At 41.5% G+C, this 14,993-nt stretch overlaps 1 protein-coding gene across 1 annotated transcript; it reads left to right on the forward strand.

Moving 5' to 3' along the window:
- The first annotated feature begins 249 nt into the window (after positions 1-249).
- Positions 250-1,152, forward strand: LOC122156722 (histone H2A.J-like). Its single transcript, XM_042811759.1, has 2 exons — positions 250-339; positions 544-1,152. The coding sequence occupies exons 1-2, from the start codon at positions 250-252 to the stop codon at positions 1,150-1,152; spliced, it is 699 nt and encodes a 232-aa protein (XP_042667693.1).
- Positions 1,153-14,993: the final 13,841 nt, after the last annotated feature.

Consider the following 14,993-nt stretch of genomic DNA (forward strand, 5'->3'; position numbering starts at 1 on the left):
TTCTGCTAGAGGTAACCTGAAAGGATGGAAAGCTACCACCTTTCTTTGACAGGAACAGGCTCTGTCTTTCATCAGGCTGCCATGAACACGTCCAGCGGTATCCCTAAATCCCTTGATTTCTGTGAGACTACACAGTGGATAATTAGAGGGGAAAAAAAAAAAAAAGGAAAAGAAGAGATGTTGGGATTCTCCTTAACTGGCAGCACTGTGGCTTGGCCTATATAGTCATACACTGGGAAAACCTGTCCCATGGGAAAATGGGAAGGGTTGGATGCAGAGGCCATCCCTGAGCTCACTGTAAATGATGGGGCCAGTGGGGATGATGTCACAAGCACGGAGGTGAGGTCACAGAAAAAGTTTTTTCCTATTGGTCCTGCCAGGCAAGGGGCACCCTGGTTTCCACTGGGTTGATGAGCACAGAGCCTCAGCCTGCAGAGGAGAAGACCAGAGCTGGAACCCTTCCTCAGGGAAGCTCGGCCGTGCTGGAGAGGTCCTTGCCTGTGTGTGTGCCCAGCCACAGACACTTCTAGACTGGGTTGGTAGAGGTGGAGCAGACAGAAAACAACAGCAAGGGTCAGCAAATACATCAAGAGCAGGCAGGAGAGGCAAAGGAAGATAAGCCTGCACAGCATAGAGAGACCTATGGAAGCAAGCAGCATGGCTGGAACAGATGAGGTCTGTATTGCACCTGAGCATAACAGCGAACCTGAAGAGTCGTGCTCTGGGGAGCCCTCCATGCGTCGGAAAGTGAAGGCCAAAAAGAGTCGCTCCTCCCGGGCTGGGCTGGTCTTCCCTGTGAGCCGAATAGAGAGGCAGCTGCGCAAAGGCCAGTTTGCTGAGCGTTTTGGAGCCAGTGCCCCTGTCTACCTGGCTGCTGTGCTGCAGTGGGTGACGCACAAGACCATGGACATGGCTGGGAAGATTTCCAAGAAGAGTAACCAGCAGTGCATCTCTCCATCCCACTTGCAGATGTCTCTGAAGAACAGCTCTGTACTCAAACACCTTCTGGGAAGCAAGCCCAAGCACCGTGTCAGGCCTGACCCAAAAAGCCAGCAAGTGGCCTCTCCCTCCAAAACAAAGAAGACCAAGAGGATGAAGAGAAGCCACAGGCAACAGGCTGCACCTGCCCATGGTGCTGTCACTGCCGAGTAAAAGCAGGAACTCCTGTCCCATATTGGCATGGCAAGGGCTGTCTTGTTTGCCAAATTACCCGCTATGGTCTAACAGTTGAATAAAAGCCCTTGCACTACCACACTGTGCTGGAGAGTGAATTGCAAGATCTAGGCAACAATGCAGGGAGAGTGAGGCTAAAAGACAGCAACTGCCTGTCACCCCAGGGGCAAGAGGCACCTCACCAGTGGGGAGGACCCTGCAGTGGGTTTGCTCAGGAACCCTGACTGCCTTCTGGTATTTTGCCAGCAGCTGAGCCTCCAGGGCCTTCTTGCTGCTTTGTCTTCCATGTCCAAATGGTTCCTGTACAGGAGCCTAAGCATGACTACAGAGAGAGAGAGAGGGAGGGAGAGAGGGAGAGGGGGAGGTAGGGAGACGCCAGTGACAGTCGCACAGTCTCTGCAGTGATCACTCCATCCACAGCACCTCAAATCCCCACCCTCTTCCACAAGTCCCCCAACACTCCTGGCCCTCTCAAAGGCCAGACCTACCACATCCAAGCACAACTGGCTTTCCCAGCTTCACCAAAATTTCTGGAGCACACAGCCAGACACAAAAGCCCGAAATTATGATGAAAACATACATGACAACAAGACAAAGGCTGTGAAACTTGCCCATGCCCAGTCAAAAAACAGATCCTGCAGTTCCAAGCCAAACACCACAGCCAGGGGCAGGGGAAGCCACTGAGTTTCATCCCCCCACCACACTTATGCATCAGCTTAAATCACACCTCTGATTTCACACCACCAGTCCACAAACCTGATTGTCATCTCTGGACAAACCACACACGTGAATATGTCCGGTCCATCCAGACTCCTCCTTGTGGGAGTGAGCCCAGCCTCCCACACCCACAATTCCACATGCAGCACCACAGGACACCCAGCCCGTCCACTGTCCCCCACCACCACCTGCCACATCACCCTCTCAGATGAGCAGTTAGGTTTAGCTAACAGAAGAGCCTACGATTATCCTGAGAGGAGGCTGCGGCACTCCACTACGAGTAATGGAATTGGTTAGGGGTAGGGTCAGGATAAGGATCCTTGGCTATTTTATTTTTTTTTTTACATCAAACAGTTACTTGATTAAATTATTAATATGGCAGGAAACTGGAAGAGTGAATGTCCTATGACAGTCATGCTGTTGTGTCACTCTTGTGCTTACATCCTCTTTCTGGATAAAAGAGTATTTGATTAACTGATATAAAGTCCAACAGTTTCAGATGGACACATGAGGATAAATTCAGTTCCAGAAAATAGATTTGGCTTATAGAGTAGCACGTCTTCCCTCTTAGATGAAAGAAAATAACTGACATGAGCATCCCTTGTCTTTTGCCCTGTGAAGAGTAAAAGCAAAATTCCAAGCCACTTTTATTGGTGCTTTAGGAGAAGTATTGCCCTTGTAGAGGAGTCAGTGTACCTGCTGTGTTGGGAAGAACAGAAGGTCGGGGATGGCAGGAAGAGAGCAAATAGTGGTACCTCATGCATGGACAAGAGGTTAGCTCAGGAGTTACTCAAAGGAATGTTTATAAAGCCTAAAGAGGATTGTGAAGAGTGTGCTGTGGTATGAATTCAAAGCTAACAAAATGTGATGTCTTTGATCTCTTTTGAAAATCTGGTTATTTACTTGAGACATCATCCATACCTAAAAGATATACTAAGAAAATCAAAGGTTTTCAGATACAAAGTATCTTAGACATTAAATGCTTTCTCAACGTGTTTGAAAGTTTAATTCCAAATTTATCAAAACTGACTGGCTTGATGGCCATTGTATTAAGATGATTAAATATTTTGGACAAAGAAGGAAAAAAGAAATCTTGGAGGATCTGGAAAAGGAATGAGTAGTTTCAGGTAACTGGCTGGTATTTAAGTGGAGTAACTGGTTATTAAGCATTATTAACTGGTATTTAAGCAGAGTAACTTATAGCACATAGCAACTTTTCTTCTAGAAGATAAGAGCTTTCACTTCACAAGCACATAGCGATGGACATTTAATAACTTGTAGAACTGACTTTAAAACAGTAACGAAAACTGAAAATCACAGAATCATAAAATCATAGAACGACTTTGGTTGGAAGAGACTTTAAAGATCAGTTCCAACACCCCTGTCAGAGGTTAGGTTGTGAACCGCTGAATGCTCTAGATCAGGTTGCACAGTCACAGAATCAAAAAATCACAGAATTGCCAGGGTTGGAAGGGACATCAAGGATCATGAATCTCCAACCCCCCTGCCACATGGAGGGCCACCAACCTCCACATTTAATACTAGACCAGGCTGCCCAGGGCCCCATCCTATCTGGCTTTGAACACCTCCAGGGACGGGGCATCCACAACCTCTCTGGGCAGCCTGTGCCAGTACCTCACCACTCTCTCTGTAAAGAATTTCCCCCTGACATCCAATCTAAATCTTCCCTCCCTCAACTTAAAACCATTTCCCCTTGTCCTGCTGTTAGCTACCCTTTCACAGAGTTGATTCCCCTTCTGTTTGTAGGCTCCCTTCAGGTAGTGAAAGGCTGCAATGAGGTCACCCCACAGCCCCTTTTTCTCCAGGCTGAAAAAGCCCAGCTCCCTCAGCCTGTCTTTGTAGGGGAGGTGCTCCAGTCCCCTGATCATCTTTGTGGCTCTTCTCTGGACCCTCTCCAACAGCTCCCTGTCTTTTTTGTACAGGGGGCTCCACACTTGGAAGCACTACTCCAGATGGGGCCTCACAAGAGCAGAGTAGAGGGGGACAATCACCTCCCTGTCCCTGCTGGCCACCCCTTTTCTGATGGATACTAGATACTACCCACTAGATGCAGATTACGAGATTAAGACGACCTGAAATGAAAAAGACACCCTGGCTATAATTTGATGTACTGCTTAATTTCACAAGTTGCCAACTGAAAGGAAAATATATGCAGATTAATTGGTTTAACAAAAGACCGGAGAAATACCTTGGGTCCAAAGGCAGGCAACAGCCTGTGTTCAGCTGCCAGACTGTAGACACTGGCTTTGATGTGGCTCAGTGGTGTGATTTCTGTTATGCAGCATTAGATGGACTGTCCTCTTCCTGCTCCCCAGAGAAACGTATAGAGAAAGAGCATAATTCCCCCAGATGACCTCCTTAATTCAGAATGGGAAATAGCTGTAGAAACAAGGGTCCTTTTGAACAGACAAACACATTATTTCCTTTAGGGATGATCTCATCACATAGTTAAAAAGAAATGTAGCCTCAGTGTTTCTGGAAATTGAAGCTGTCAGTGGAGAATGGCTGTTTGTTATGGGGGTTAAAAAATTACTGTCCCGAGGAACATTTACTAAAAGCATACTATTAGGATTCTGCACATAAGGAGGACTAAAGAGGCACTGAAAATTCAAGGGAATGCCAGAAGAGAAAAGTGTTGGTCAGCTTCAGATGCAAACATAGAAATGGAAAGTGCTTGTTATGTAAAACCTTGTAAAATTCTAAAAAAGTACGTACCTCAGGAAAGCTGGCAAAAGGGTGACTTAGAGTAAAAACAGCAACATAAAACAAGTGTTTCTCATTATATTAGTCAGCTGACATGGATGGTTGTTACTCATGGTCAAAAATAGTGCATATGACAAATTCCTGCTGTGTACGGTTGATATGATTCAGAATGACACCCTGAAATTTGGAATTGATGAAATCACAAGTTTCATTCATGATTGAAGGTGCTTACAACATGCTAAGCACTGTCCAGGCAAATGTTTTTTCTGAAGATGTTTGAAAAGAGAAATGAAGAAGTACCACAAGAAACACCTTTTTCTTGTTAGTGCAACACCCAAGACATTATTTATTCAGCATCTGTAACTGTAACCTACAGCTTATGCCATTCTCAAGACAGGTGAGATAACAAGATATTGCACTGTATCAAGAAGACAAGAGCAAGTGGGGTGAGAGGTTGAGGTGTTTTCTTTTATTTGCCCATTCTTTTCAAGAAAAAACAGCAGTGCTATACTCCTGAAGATGGTTCAAAGCAGTAAATCCCAAAGAAAGTTCTCGCTGTTTGATACTACAAGTTGCAGAAAAGTGTAAGATTTTAGACTCCCATCATAAGCATGTTGAAGATTTGTGGTGGGTTGGCTTTGCTAATTTTGGCAACAATCCCCAAGATCCGTAAGAAGCCAAAAAAGGAGCGATGGCTGCTATTTCAGGGTCAAGTTCAGCATCTCAAGACAGCGTTGATGATACCTCTAGCCTTGAGAGGATTTAATCAGTCCATTTCCATTGAAATCCTGGGACAGCACTACGTCTACAGATACTGTATGTGTAAGTGATTAAGTGATCACTAGGAAAAGTAAAAATGCTGCTTAAATGAAGAAGATGTGAAGGGTCCTTCTTCTACCTGAATAATGGGTCTCATATCTCTTAAATTTGTCAGAGGCAGGAGCTGCTTTCTGTATGAATTCTGCTCTTTTGAATGTCCCAAGCAGGTGTACAGATGACAAAAATGAGCTTCTTAACTGTTAAAATTTTCAATAAAGAGGTATTTCATTTCATTCCACCAAACCAAGAGTTAGGACGTTATTATGAAAGTTATTTTGAAGTCATCCATCCCTGACTGGTTTTGTACATGATAGCAGTGACTGATGGCATTCTTCTCATAAAAAGGACTGCTCCTAGGAACAGCTGCTTAAGCTCTCTCTGGAAGGTTGAAGAGTACTGTCACCAGCTGCTGCAAAGGGTAATCTGAAATAATCCCTCCTTCCACCACAGCTACCACTGCTCTTTTGTGATACACAGCTAGCAATGCTCACATGACTGTGCTCGGACCTGCTGTGCTCCCTGTGTACATCAAACAGAAATCAAGTAATTAATTTTCTGTTAAAATTAAGCAAACGTTTCCCAGTCAATGAAACTACTTGCCTGAGCAAAGACTGCTCACATCCTCCTCCACCTGCCTAACAAATAGCTCCTGGTAGTTGCAAAGGGAGAATGCAGAAATGGCACCTTCCCAACTACAGATATATGAAATAAAAGCGTGTTGTTATTCCACTACTTCTCTGTTGACCTGCTAAGAATAACTCAGCTTTAAGATCACAGAAGAGATTCCAGCAGCTTTGGACTGAGTGTTCTACAAACAATACAAGTCACTAGTTGTAAAGCAGCATCTTTTATTTGCATACTTCACACTCACCCTTATCAGCACTTTAAGATTACTTGGCATTTTCCTGTTCCTTGCTTTTTAATAAGCAGAGGCTTTCTCACTCAATTGTTATAGCCAGAAATAGAAATTCTTCATTCATTGAACCTGGGATGCAGAAATATTAAAGCAAATATGCAAACAGGCAGCTACACCAGCATTTTTACATCTTTCTCGATCCAGTTCTAGGGATTCGGGACAGCAAAACTTGAGAGAAAATAAAATTCCATGATGTTTTCTTCTCTGGAAGAGAAAGGTGTTTAATAAGATTAAAATGAAGAGTAGCAATGGCGGTTTCCAAGGAAACAACATGGATCTCTATGCATATCAATGAATCCCTTTTTGTGATTACTGTTGTTTATTTGGTTTTATACTTTCCTTTTTTTTTTTCTTCCCTTGACTGTGGTTGCTGAGGGTTTTTTATTATCATTTTCTTTCATGAAAGAGAAGAAAAATGAGAAATTCTCTGTAGCACTGCAACATCACCAGATAATAGAGAAGCTACGTCTACAGAGCAACGGCTGAAAGAGCTACATACTCTGGACCTGTGGACTGCTGATGGATACTGCATTTAAGAAAAATCATTATAGAGAAATCCCCCATTATGCAGCAGAAATAAATGACAATGCACAAAGCTTTTAAAGATCACATCACAGGTGTTTCCACAGGCTGCAGATAACTTATAATGAACCTAGAATGATGGTGGAGAATTACTTGCAAGGACTGGACTTTGTTCTCTGAAAGAAGCAGTATGCAAATTGTGGAAGTGAACTGCTGAGAAGAAAAATGTATTAACCTGAGGATTTTTTTTGGAAGAGTGATTTTGTGGAATATCAGTTTCTCCTTAGAAGCAAGTGAAATTTTTGGGTAACCTGCAGCTCACTGCTCAATGGGGGCAGACAGGAAAGATCATTAGGAAGGTATTCAATTAATAAAAGAATAAATAAGAACTAATGTAGCATAAAATCAAGATGTCAAGAACAAAATTAATCTAGGCACCCAGGGACCAGAGGAGTGAAATGTGCTAATTTCCTACATACCAACGCTAGTGACCTGTGCAATAACAGGAATTGCAATGTCCTCATGAACATAAATTCTTCTGGGAAAGAATAAAACCTGGTGAGAAGATCTGCCTGACTGGAATATTAAAGTCTCAAGTTGTTACCTGTGTATAGGTAAAATGGTATTCTATGTCAAAAATAATATTGTTTGTTCGAACTACTGCCAGTTCCGAGGCAAACATTTCACAGATCTTTACAAAACAATATCCTAACAGATAGGACATAGTGACATACACCACAAACATGGGAACAAGATGATGGGCTCTATAAATATCTACCCTATAAAATACAAGATAAAAGATCTGTTATCATGGGGAACACACAGCCTGTGTGATCTACGCTGGCAGTTTAATTCTCTCAAATAGCTTCCAAAAGTCTAAATAACGTAGAAGATAAATCTTAATTCAAAAATGTTATCTGCATCACAATGTAATTCTGCATTTGATGCCATCTTGACAATTTGAAGGGAATTGATTGCATAGTTCAGAAGTCTTGGCAATTGTGAACACTGCATTGTGGAGTTTTGCTCAAGGTATGGAGGCAGAGCAATCACGGTAGTTTTGAGATCCATCATGGAATAGTTTGGATTGGAAGGGTCCTTAAGATCATCAGGTTCTAACCCCACTGACATGGCAGGGACAGCTTCCACTAAACCAGGTTGCACAGGACCCCATCAAACCTTGCCTTAAGCAATTCCAAGCATGGGGCATCCACAGATTCTGTCAACATCTACAGCTATCTTACTAAGAATTTCTTCCTGGTATCTAATCTAAATCTACCTTCTTTTAGCTTAATACCCTTGTTCTGTCACTATACTCTCTGATGAAACATCCCTCCTTATCTTTCCTGTTTCCCTTTAGGTGTTGAAAGGCACCAAGGAGGTATTTTGGAACTTTCTATTTTCCATGCTGAACAAGCCCAGCTCTCTCAGTCTGTTTTCATCCTCACACCCTCCTCTGGACTCTCTCCAGCAGAGTCATATCCTCCTTATGCTGTAGGTCTCAGAGCTAAACACAGTACTGAAGGTGGGCATCTCACAAGAGCAGGGCAAAGAGAGAAAGCTACCTCCCTCAACCTGCAAAATACAAATGAGTTATCAGAACAGGCTGGCCAGAGAGAAGTGGAGTCACTATCAATGAGGGGTTGAAGAAAAGAGTAGATGTGGTTTAGTGGGTATTGGTGATGATGGGCGTCACAATGAAGTGTTGGAATCACCATTCCTGGAGGAGATAAAAAAACATTTAGATGTTGTACAGAGGGACATGATTTTGTTAGAAATATTGACAATAGGCAGGCAACTGGACTGGATGATCACATCAGAATCACATTAGTGATTCCATATGGTTGGTCTAGACGACTGCAGTGGTCTTTTCCAACCAAAATGATACTATGACTCTATTATCCTACACCTCTTTTGATACAGCCCAACTGCATCAACTATACAATTGGCTTTCTAGGCTGAAAATTATCAGGCTGATACAACTTCCCTCTTGATGCAGTTGGGCTGCACTAATGCAACTGTATGCAGGAATCATTGTGTGTAGGTGCTGGAGGTGGGAGGACTGTACTTCATAGTTTCAACTCCAAGCTCCTCTTTCCAGTGAGATTCCACTGAGTCACAACACTATACTCATCATGGAGTTGAGAACATAACTAAGTTGTGATCTGTTGTCTCCCACCAAGGTCAGGCACTGAGATCAGCAGATTGGAAGTATCTTTTTTGTTGTTGATGCAGTAATCCAGGGAGTTTAGCTGAGTTTTTTTAGGTGGGAATGTGTGAGAGCACATTAGATAGTATACGTATCGAGGAAGACTTTTTGCTGCAGCAGGCACAGCTGATCTGGAAGCCATCTTGTCTGGAGGAAGCTGATGATCAGCTCTCACTTTCACCTCTGAGCAAGCAAGCATATAGGTTACTGAACCATGAAAACAAAGGAGTAGAGACAAAGGGATAACACCAAGGTGATACTGTAGGTCTGATGTTCATTAGTAATAGCTCAAGCAAAGAAGAGAAGCCATCCAATATTCAGAAGAAAAAGTATTTACATGACAAGTTACATAAATGCTAATAGAAGGAATAAACCCTAAGAGAGGAGAAAGATGGCAACCCAGAAATACTAAAAAAAAAAAAAAAAAAACAAATCCTCCCTTTTCAAAGAGCAGTATACTGACAACCACGTCAGCACAGTCTCACTGTGTGCCCACTGGTGGGACTCATATGTTAACGTCAGGCTGACAGTTGCTAGTTCCAGAAACAAATAACAAATAAGACAATGTTTAGGTACTTTCAAGTTCTATGCCTGATATTACTCTTGAGGCTCTGCAGCTGATAAACGATGATAGAATAAGCATAATTTCAGTATTACACCTGCAGTCACAAGTATTTGCCTCTTTGTAAAGCAACTGTACCTGAGCCAGCTGGTTTTGCACCTTGTCATGTTTAAATGCTCAGATAACTGTGATTATCCTTGTGTTGCTCATGACTTGATCATGTGTGCTCTGCACCTCTGATCTTTGCACTTCGTGCAGTTTCACAGTGTCACAGAGCCAAGAAAAGTTTTGGCCATACCAGCTCAAAGTAAAAATCCTGAGAGAAAAGCATGATAATATTTAAAAAAAAAAAAAAAAAAAAAAAAAAAAAAATCACTCCAGCACAAAGGTCAGACACAGGAAGTAAAATGAGATTATGATAGTAATAATAATAAACATCTCACGCATTGAATATATCACAAAGAAAGAAGGGGATTTTGAAGCATGTAAATTAAGCCATAGAACTGTAGGTACTAGTAAAGGGACAAAGGAAACATGGTTGGCAGCAGTGAGGATTACAAAAAGAAATTGGAACAAAAAAGGTGCAATGAAGTGGTGTTTTGTAGTTTTTTTATTTTGATACAGTAAATGATGCCAATGGAATTGTCTACAATGTGACAGAAGATATAGAATCTTCTTCGTGTATTTCTCTTCTGGGCTTTGAAGAAAAATCAACATAGTGTGATGGCAATTGCATCTTTTAGTGATGATGATGACAGTAACAGAGCTTTCTATTCTGACAGTCACTCAAAGACATTTTTAAAAGTATCCATATACATGGGCATTGCTGAATCACAGCCTGAACTTCTGATTGATCACTTGAGGCAAGCAAGGTGTCAGCCACGGGAACAGGTGAAGGCAATTCACCTGTGCTGCTGGAAGGGGTGCGACCTGGCTGCACCTCTCCTAGACCCATTTAAGAGCTGACTACCTCTGGAGTTTTGTAGGAAGCTCAGGATACAGGTAAGCATTCTATCTATTCTCTTTTTGTTATTGTAACATGCTTAGCCAAACTCTCTTGTTTATTTCATAATTCTAACCTCTCTATATTCATTGATTATACACCACAGAAGTTGGATATGACCTCCAAGTGAAGGCCAGTAATGAGGGGTGTCACCCAGAGCCCTGTCTTGGGACCACTGCTCTTCAACATCTTTATCAATGATGGAATCAAGTGCACCCTCAGCAAGCTTGCTGAAGACACCAAGCTGAGCAGTGTGGTTGACGCAGTAGAAGGGATGCCATTCAGGGGGACCTCAACAGGCTTGAAAGGTGGGTCTGGGTGAACCTGATGAGGTTCAATGTGGCAAAGTGCAGAGTTTTGTACTCAGGCCGGAGGAATCCCAGGCATCCATACAGACTGGGAGGAGCGGTCCTTGAGAGCAGCCCTGCAGAGAAGGACCTGGGGGCCTTGATGGATGAAAAGCTTAACCTGAGCCAGCAGTGTGCTCTTGCGGCTCGGAGGGCAAATGGTATCCTGGGCTCCATCAAAAGAGGGGTGGCCAGCAGGGACAGGGAGGTGATTGTCCCCCTCTGCTCTGCTCTTTTGAGGCCCCATCTGGAGTAGTGCTTCCAAGTATGGAGCCCCCTGTACAAAAAAGACAGGGAGCTGTTGGAGAGGGTCCAGAGAAGAGCCACGAAGATGATCAGGGGACTGGAGCACCTCCTCTATGAGGACAGGCTGAGGGAGCTGGGTTTGTTCAGCCTGGAGAAAAGGGGGCTGTGGGGTGATCTCATTGCAGCCTTTCAGTATCTAAAGGGAGCCTACAAACAGGAGGGAATCAACTCTGTGAAAGGGTAGCTAACAGCAGGACAAGGGGAAATGGAGCAGTCTGGTGGGTCTTCCATCTCCAAACAGCAGAGAAAGCAAGCATGGGTAATATGATTATTTCTTACTGCCAAAGTCTAAATAATAATAGATAATGCTAGTTAACTGATATACTCTCTCACTGAGGCCATAAACTTTTTCAAGGAAGTTTATGGAAGCACTGAGCCTTCTCCAATATTTAAAATTCACATTTTCATTAGAAATTAAATCATTTCAAAGTAAATAAAATGCACATTAATTGGGTACATTAAAAACCAGAATTGAAAACAGAGTGCAACAATCTCTAAATACAATCAGCAAATGATGGGAGTATTGGGCATTTTTATTCACAACCTGCTGAAATGATTGAGAGATGATAAAGAAGTGAGAGAGTGGAAGAAAGCAAAAAGCCTTCAGGAAGTCAAATGTTAGTCTTGTCCACTGTGGCTGAAGCAGGATTAAGGTCACAGTAGGTAAAAACATGAAGTTAGGTTTCAGCTTTGTAGTGTTTCCTCTATCTAAAAGGACCTGAAGTACTAAAAGCCAAGAGTGATTTTTTTTTTTTTTTTTTTTTTTTTTTTTTAAAACACTGGAAAGCATACTAGTGGTTACCATTGATGTGAAAACAAGAAAGTTCTTTTAAAAAAGGTTTTTAAAAAGAAGGTAGTGCAGAGCAGGCACATCGGAAAGATGAAAAGATTAGAAAGAATCTTTATAATGACAGAATCAAAAAGCTCAGCTGGCTTACATTTATGCAGAGAAAATTAAGAGGATGATTTCATGTAGGCTTGTAAGCACCTACATGAGAACAATAACCTCGTAACAAGGTGTCCTTCAGCAGAACAAGACATAATAACATGCGTTGGCTGGGAGCTAATGTTAGGCAAATCAGATACGATGAAAGCCATTGGTTGCATCTGTTGCTGAAGTATGTTCTTAATCATCAAAAATGTTTAAATCAAATCTACCTTATAGGAAGTGCATTGCTCCATTGAATAGTTACCCATCAAGTTCATTAATGAGTATTCCCAGTAATTTCTATCTCAATGCTCTACACTCAGACTTCGATTTTCATTGTAGTCAAAGAAGTGACAAATACATGTTGGCAGATCTTCAGATACATTCCTGAACTTTATGCTATTGTGTAATGTGATATAAAGCACAACAATAATAGCAGAGTAGCAAGGCCCTAGGTTACAACAAGTGAGGATTTACTCAAATACAACAGCTGCAAGGCACAAAAATAAGGAATAGAAACCACTTGCCTTCAGAAGGCTTCAGGTACACAGGAATCTCCAGCATAATACTCTTCCCTCCACTGCCAACCCTTAAATGAGGTCTGGGAAGAGCTGGATCCTGGCTCCACCCCTTCCTATCACTCAGGAGCTCTGCATGCAGCTGAGCTCCCCAGGGTTGGCCCTGCCTGCCCACCAGGTGCTCAATCACTGTTTCAAGCTGTGACTTAGCATTTCCACTACACGTACTTCAGGGAATTTAATTTTCTTTACTGAAGCTATTTCAGAATGTGTTTTTATACACTGTGTATGTTTTCACAAGAGGAATGCACAACTAGGAGCTTTTTCTAAAATGAGAATGCTCCAGGAGCATTCTGTAAATGCTTCTGGACATTACCAGACATAAGGAATGATGACAAGGAAAGGAAAAGAAGCTAAAGGAATCAACCAAGGAAAGCAAAATCAGACCAAACTACTAAAAGTAAAAACTGAAGAATTATATCTGTCACTGCTAATTAGTTAACTTATTGGTATCATATTAATAACCTGAGAGGTAAGTAAGGTTCACTGAAAATGAACAGTGTTGATCTCATCCTGAATTCTCTTTAAGTAGTTCTGAAAACTTGAATAAGTGCACCTACCCTGCCCAAAATAGGTGCTTATTTCATCCATCGAGCATACAGATGATGAAGAGTAATTTTCACAGACAACTGACAGCTGTGTGCTAAGAACAATCTATCTCTTTCATTAATTTTTAGTTTATTTTAAAGTATTAATGCATGCAAATGCACAAAATAACAATATGCTTGTACGTCTTTGAGACATAGAATGGCTGGAATAAACTCATTTAAAACAGCCTTTACTTATTTCTCTTTATCTGTGTAAATACTTTCACTGACTCATGAGGAACATGAGCAATTTCTGAATAAAGAATGCACAGCAAGCTTAGAACTTAAAAACTACTGTTGTAATTTCTATTATAATAATTGAGTCAGCGTTCTGCCACTCTCGTGAACACAAGCTGATTTTATTCAGGTGGCCACAAGATACTGTAAATACAAGGCATGTGTAATGTAGCTTCTTTGATTTTCTTTGTTGAGATATTAATGATCTGTAAGATGTATCTTCATTAAAGATGTGTTTGTTTTTAATTCTTTCATGAATGTGAAATATAACTTTGACAAATGACACAAAAAGGTGCAAGTGTTTAATATTTTTCTGCATCCGTCTTCATTGTACAAAGCAAATACAAGGAAGTCATTAGGACTTTCAGTATCACTAAGAGAGAAATAAATCAGCACAGAACAGAAAAAGAAGAGGTATCACAGCACTCTGACAAGTTGAATCTTATCATAACTGCTGGCCCCGATGGATTTCATTCAAGCCAGTTAAAGAAATGACTGAAGCAATCTCAATGCCCTTTGGGATTTTCTCAGAGAACTTTCAAAGGGGAGGTAAGATACTGTAAGACAAATATAGCTCATGCTTTTCAAAAACCTCTGAAACAAAAAGTAAATTATTTTGTGGGGATTATTTGGGAAACCACTTCTCAACTAACAAATCTTCAGGAAAGTACACAATATGCTGGTTCATAATCATTGCTACAGCTATTGTTGCCTATGGAACTGATACTCAGTACAGAAGGTGGGTAAAAAAATCTTCAAATATCAAGCCACGGAAATAGAAATGGAAAGGGAACAGGAAGGAAAGATCAAAGACGTGCTTATTGTTACAAGTGCCATACAGACCCTGCCTGAAACCAGACCAGCATCATTTAAACAGATTTGAAATTTGTATCTCCATGCAGGAACTGCAAGAAATTACTATCTGGAAGACAATCTCTATATTGCAGTAATACCTTGACCTAAATAGATCTGTCTGATTCTGGGATCAGCATGACAGAATGTCAGCTCTCTGTGACATCAGACTTTGAGGCTGGGCTATGAATAATTGGTAACAACATATATAATACATTTGAACTGGAGTTATCTGGAAAAAAATGTATATTATTTTAACAGAAATATTCAGGTTTTAGAAATTTTTCATTGTTTTCTGAGTGGAAGAATTATGACATGTTTTGTAACTTCTGCCAGTGAAATAAGGATGTTTTGTCACAGAATAGCCAGAGCCCTGGGATCAGCAAATTCACATGGAAGTTCCAGCATCAAGCCTCTATTCAGAATTTTTGCAGAGGATTTTTCTGATAGAAGACAGTGTTAGTGAACATTTTCAGCACTGATAGATTGAATCAAAATTATTAAATGTGAAGC

Source organism: Centrocercus urophasianus, unplaced genomic scaffold, assembly GCF_019232065.1.
Source record: "Centrocercus urophasianus isolate 14NV4802_14NV808 unplaced genomic scaffold, USGS_Curo_1.0 seq_13, whole genome shotgun sequence".
NCBI classification, from domain to species: domain Eukaryota; kingdom Metazoa; phylum Chordata; class Aves; order Galliformes; family Phasianidae; genus Centrocercus; species Centrocercus urophasianus.

Bases quoted from the DNA above. Each gene is read 5' to 3' on its own strand.
- LOC122156722 (XM_042811759.1), top strand. From the start codon at position 250: ATGGGAAAATGGGAAGGGTTGGATGCAGAGGCCATCCCTGAGCTCACT. The intron at 340-543 runs GTGAGGTCACAG...CTGGGTTGGTAG, and splicing joins ATGATGTCACAAGCACGGAG to AGGTGGAGCAGACAGAAAAC.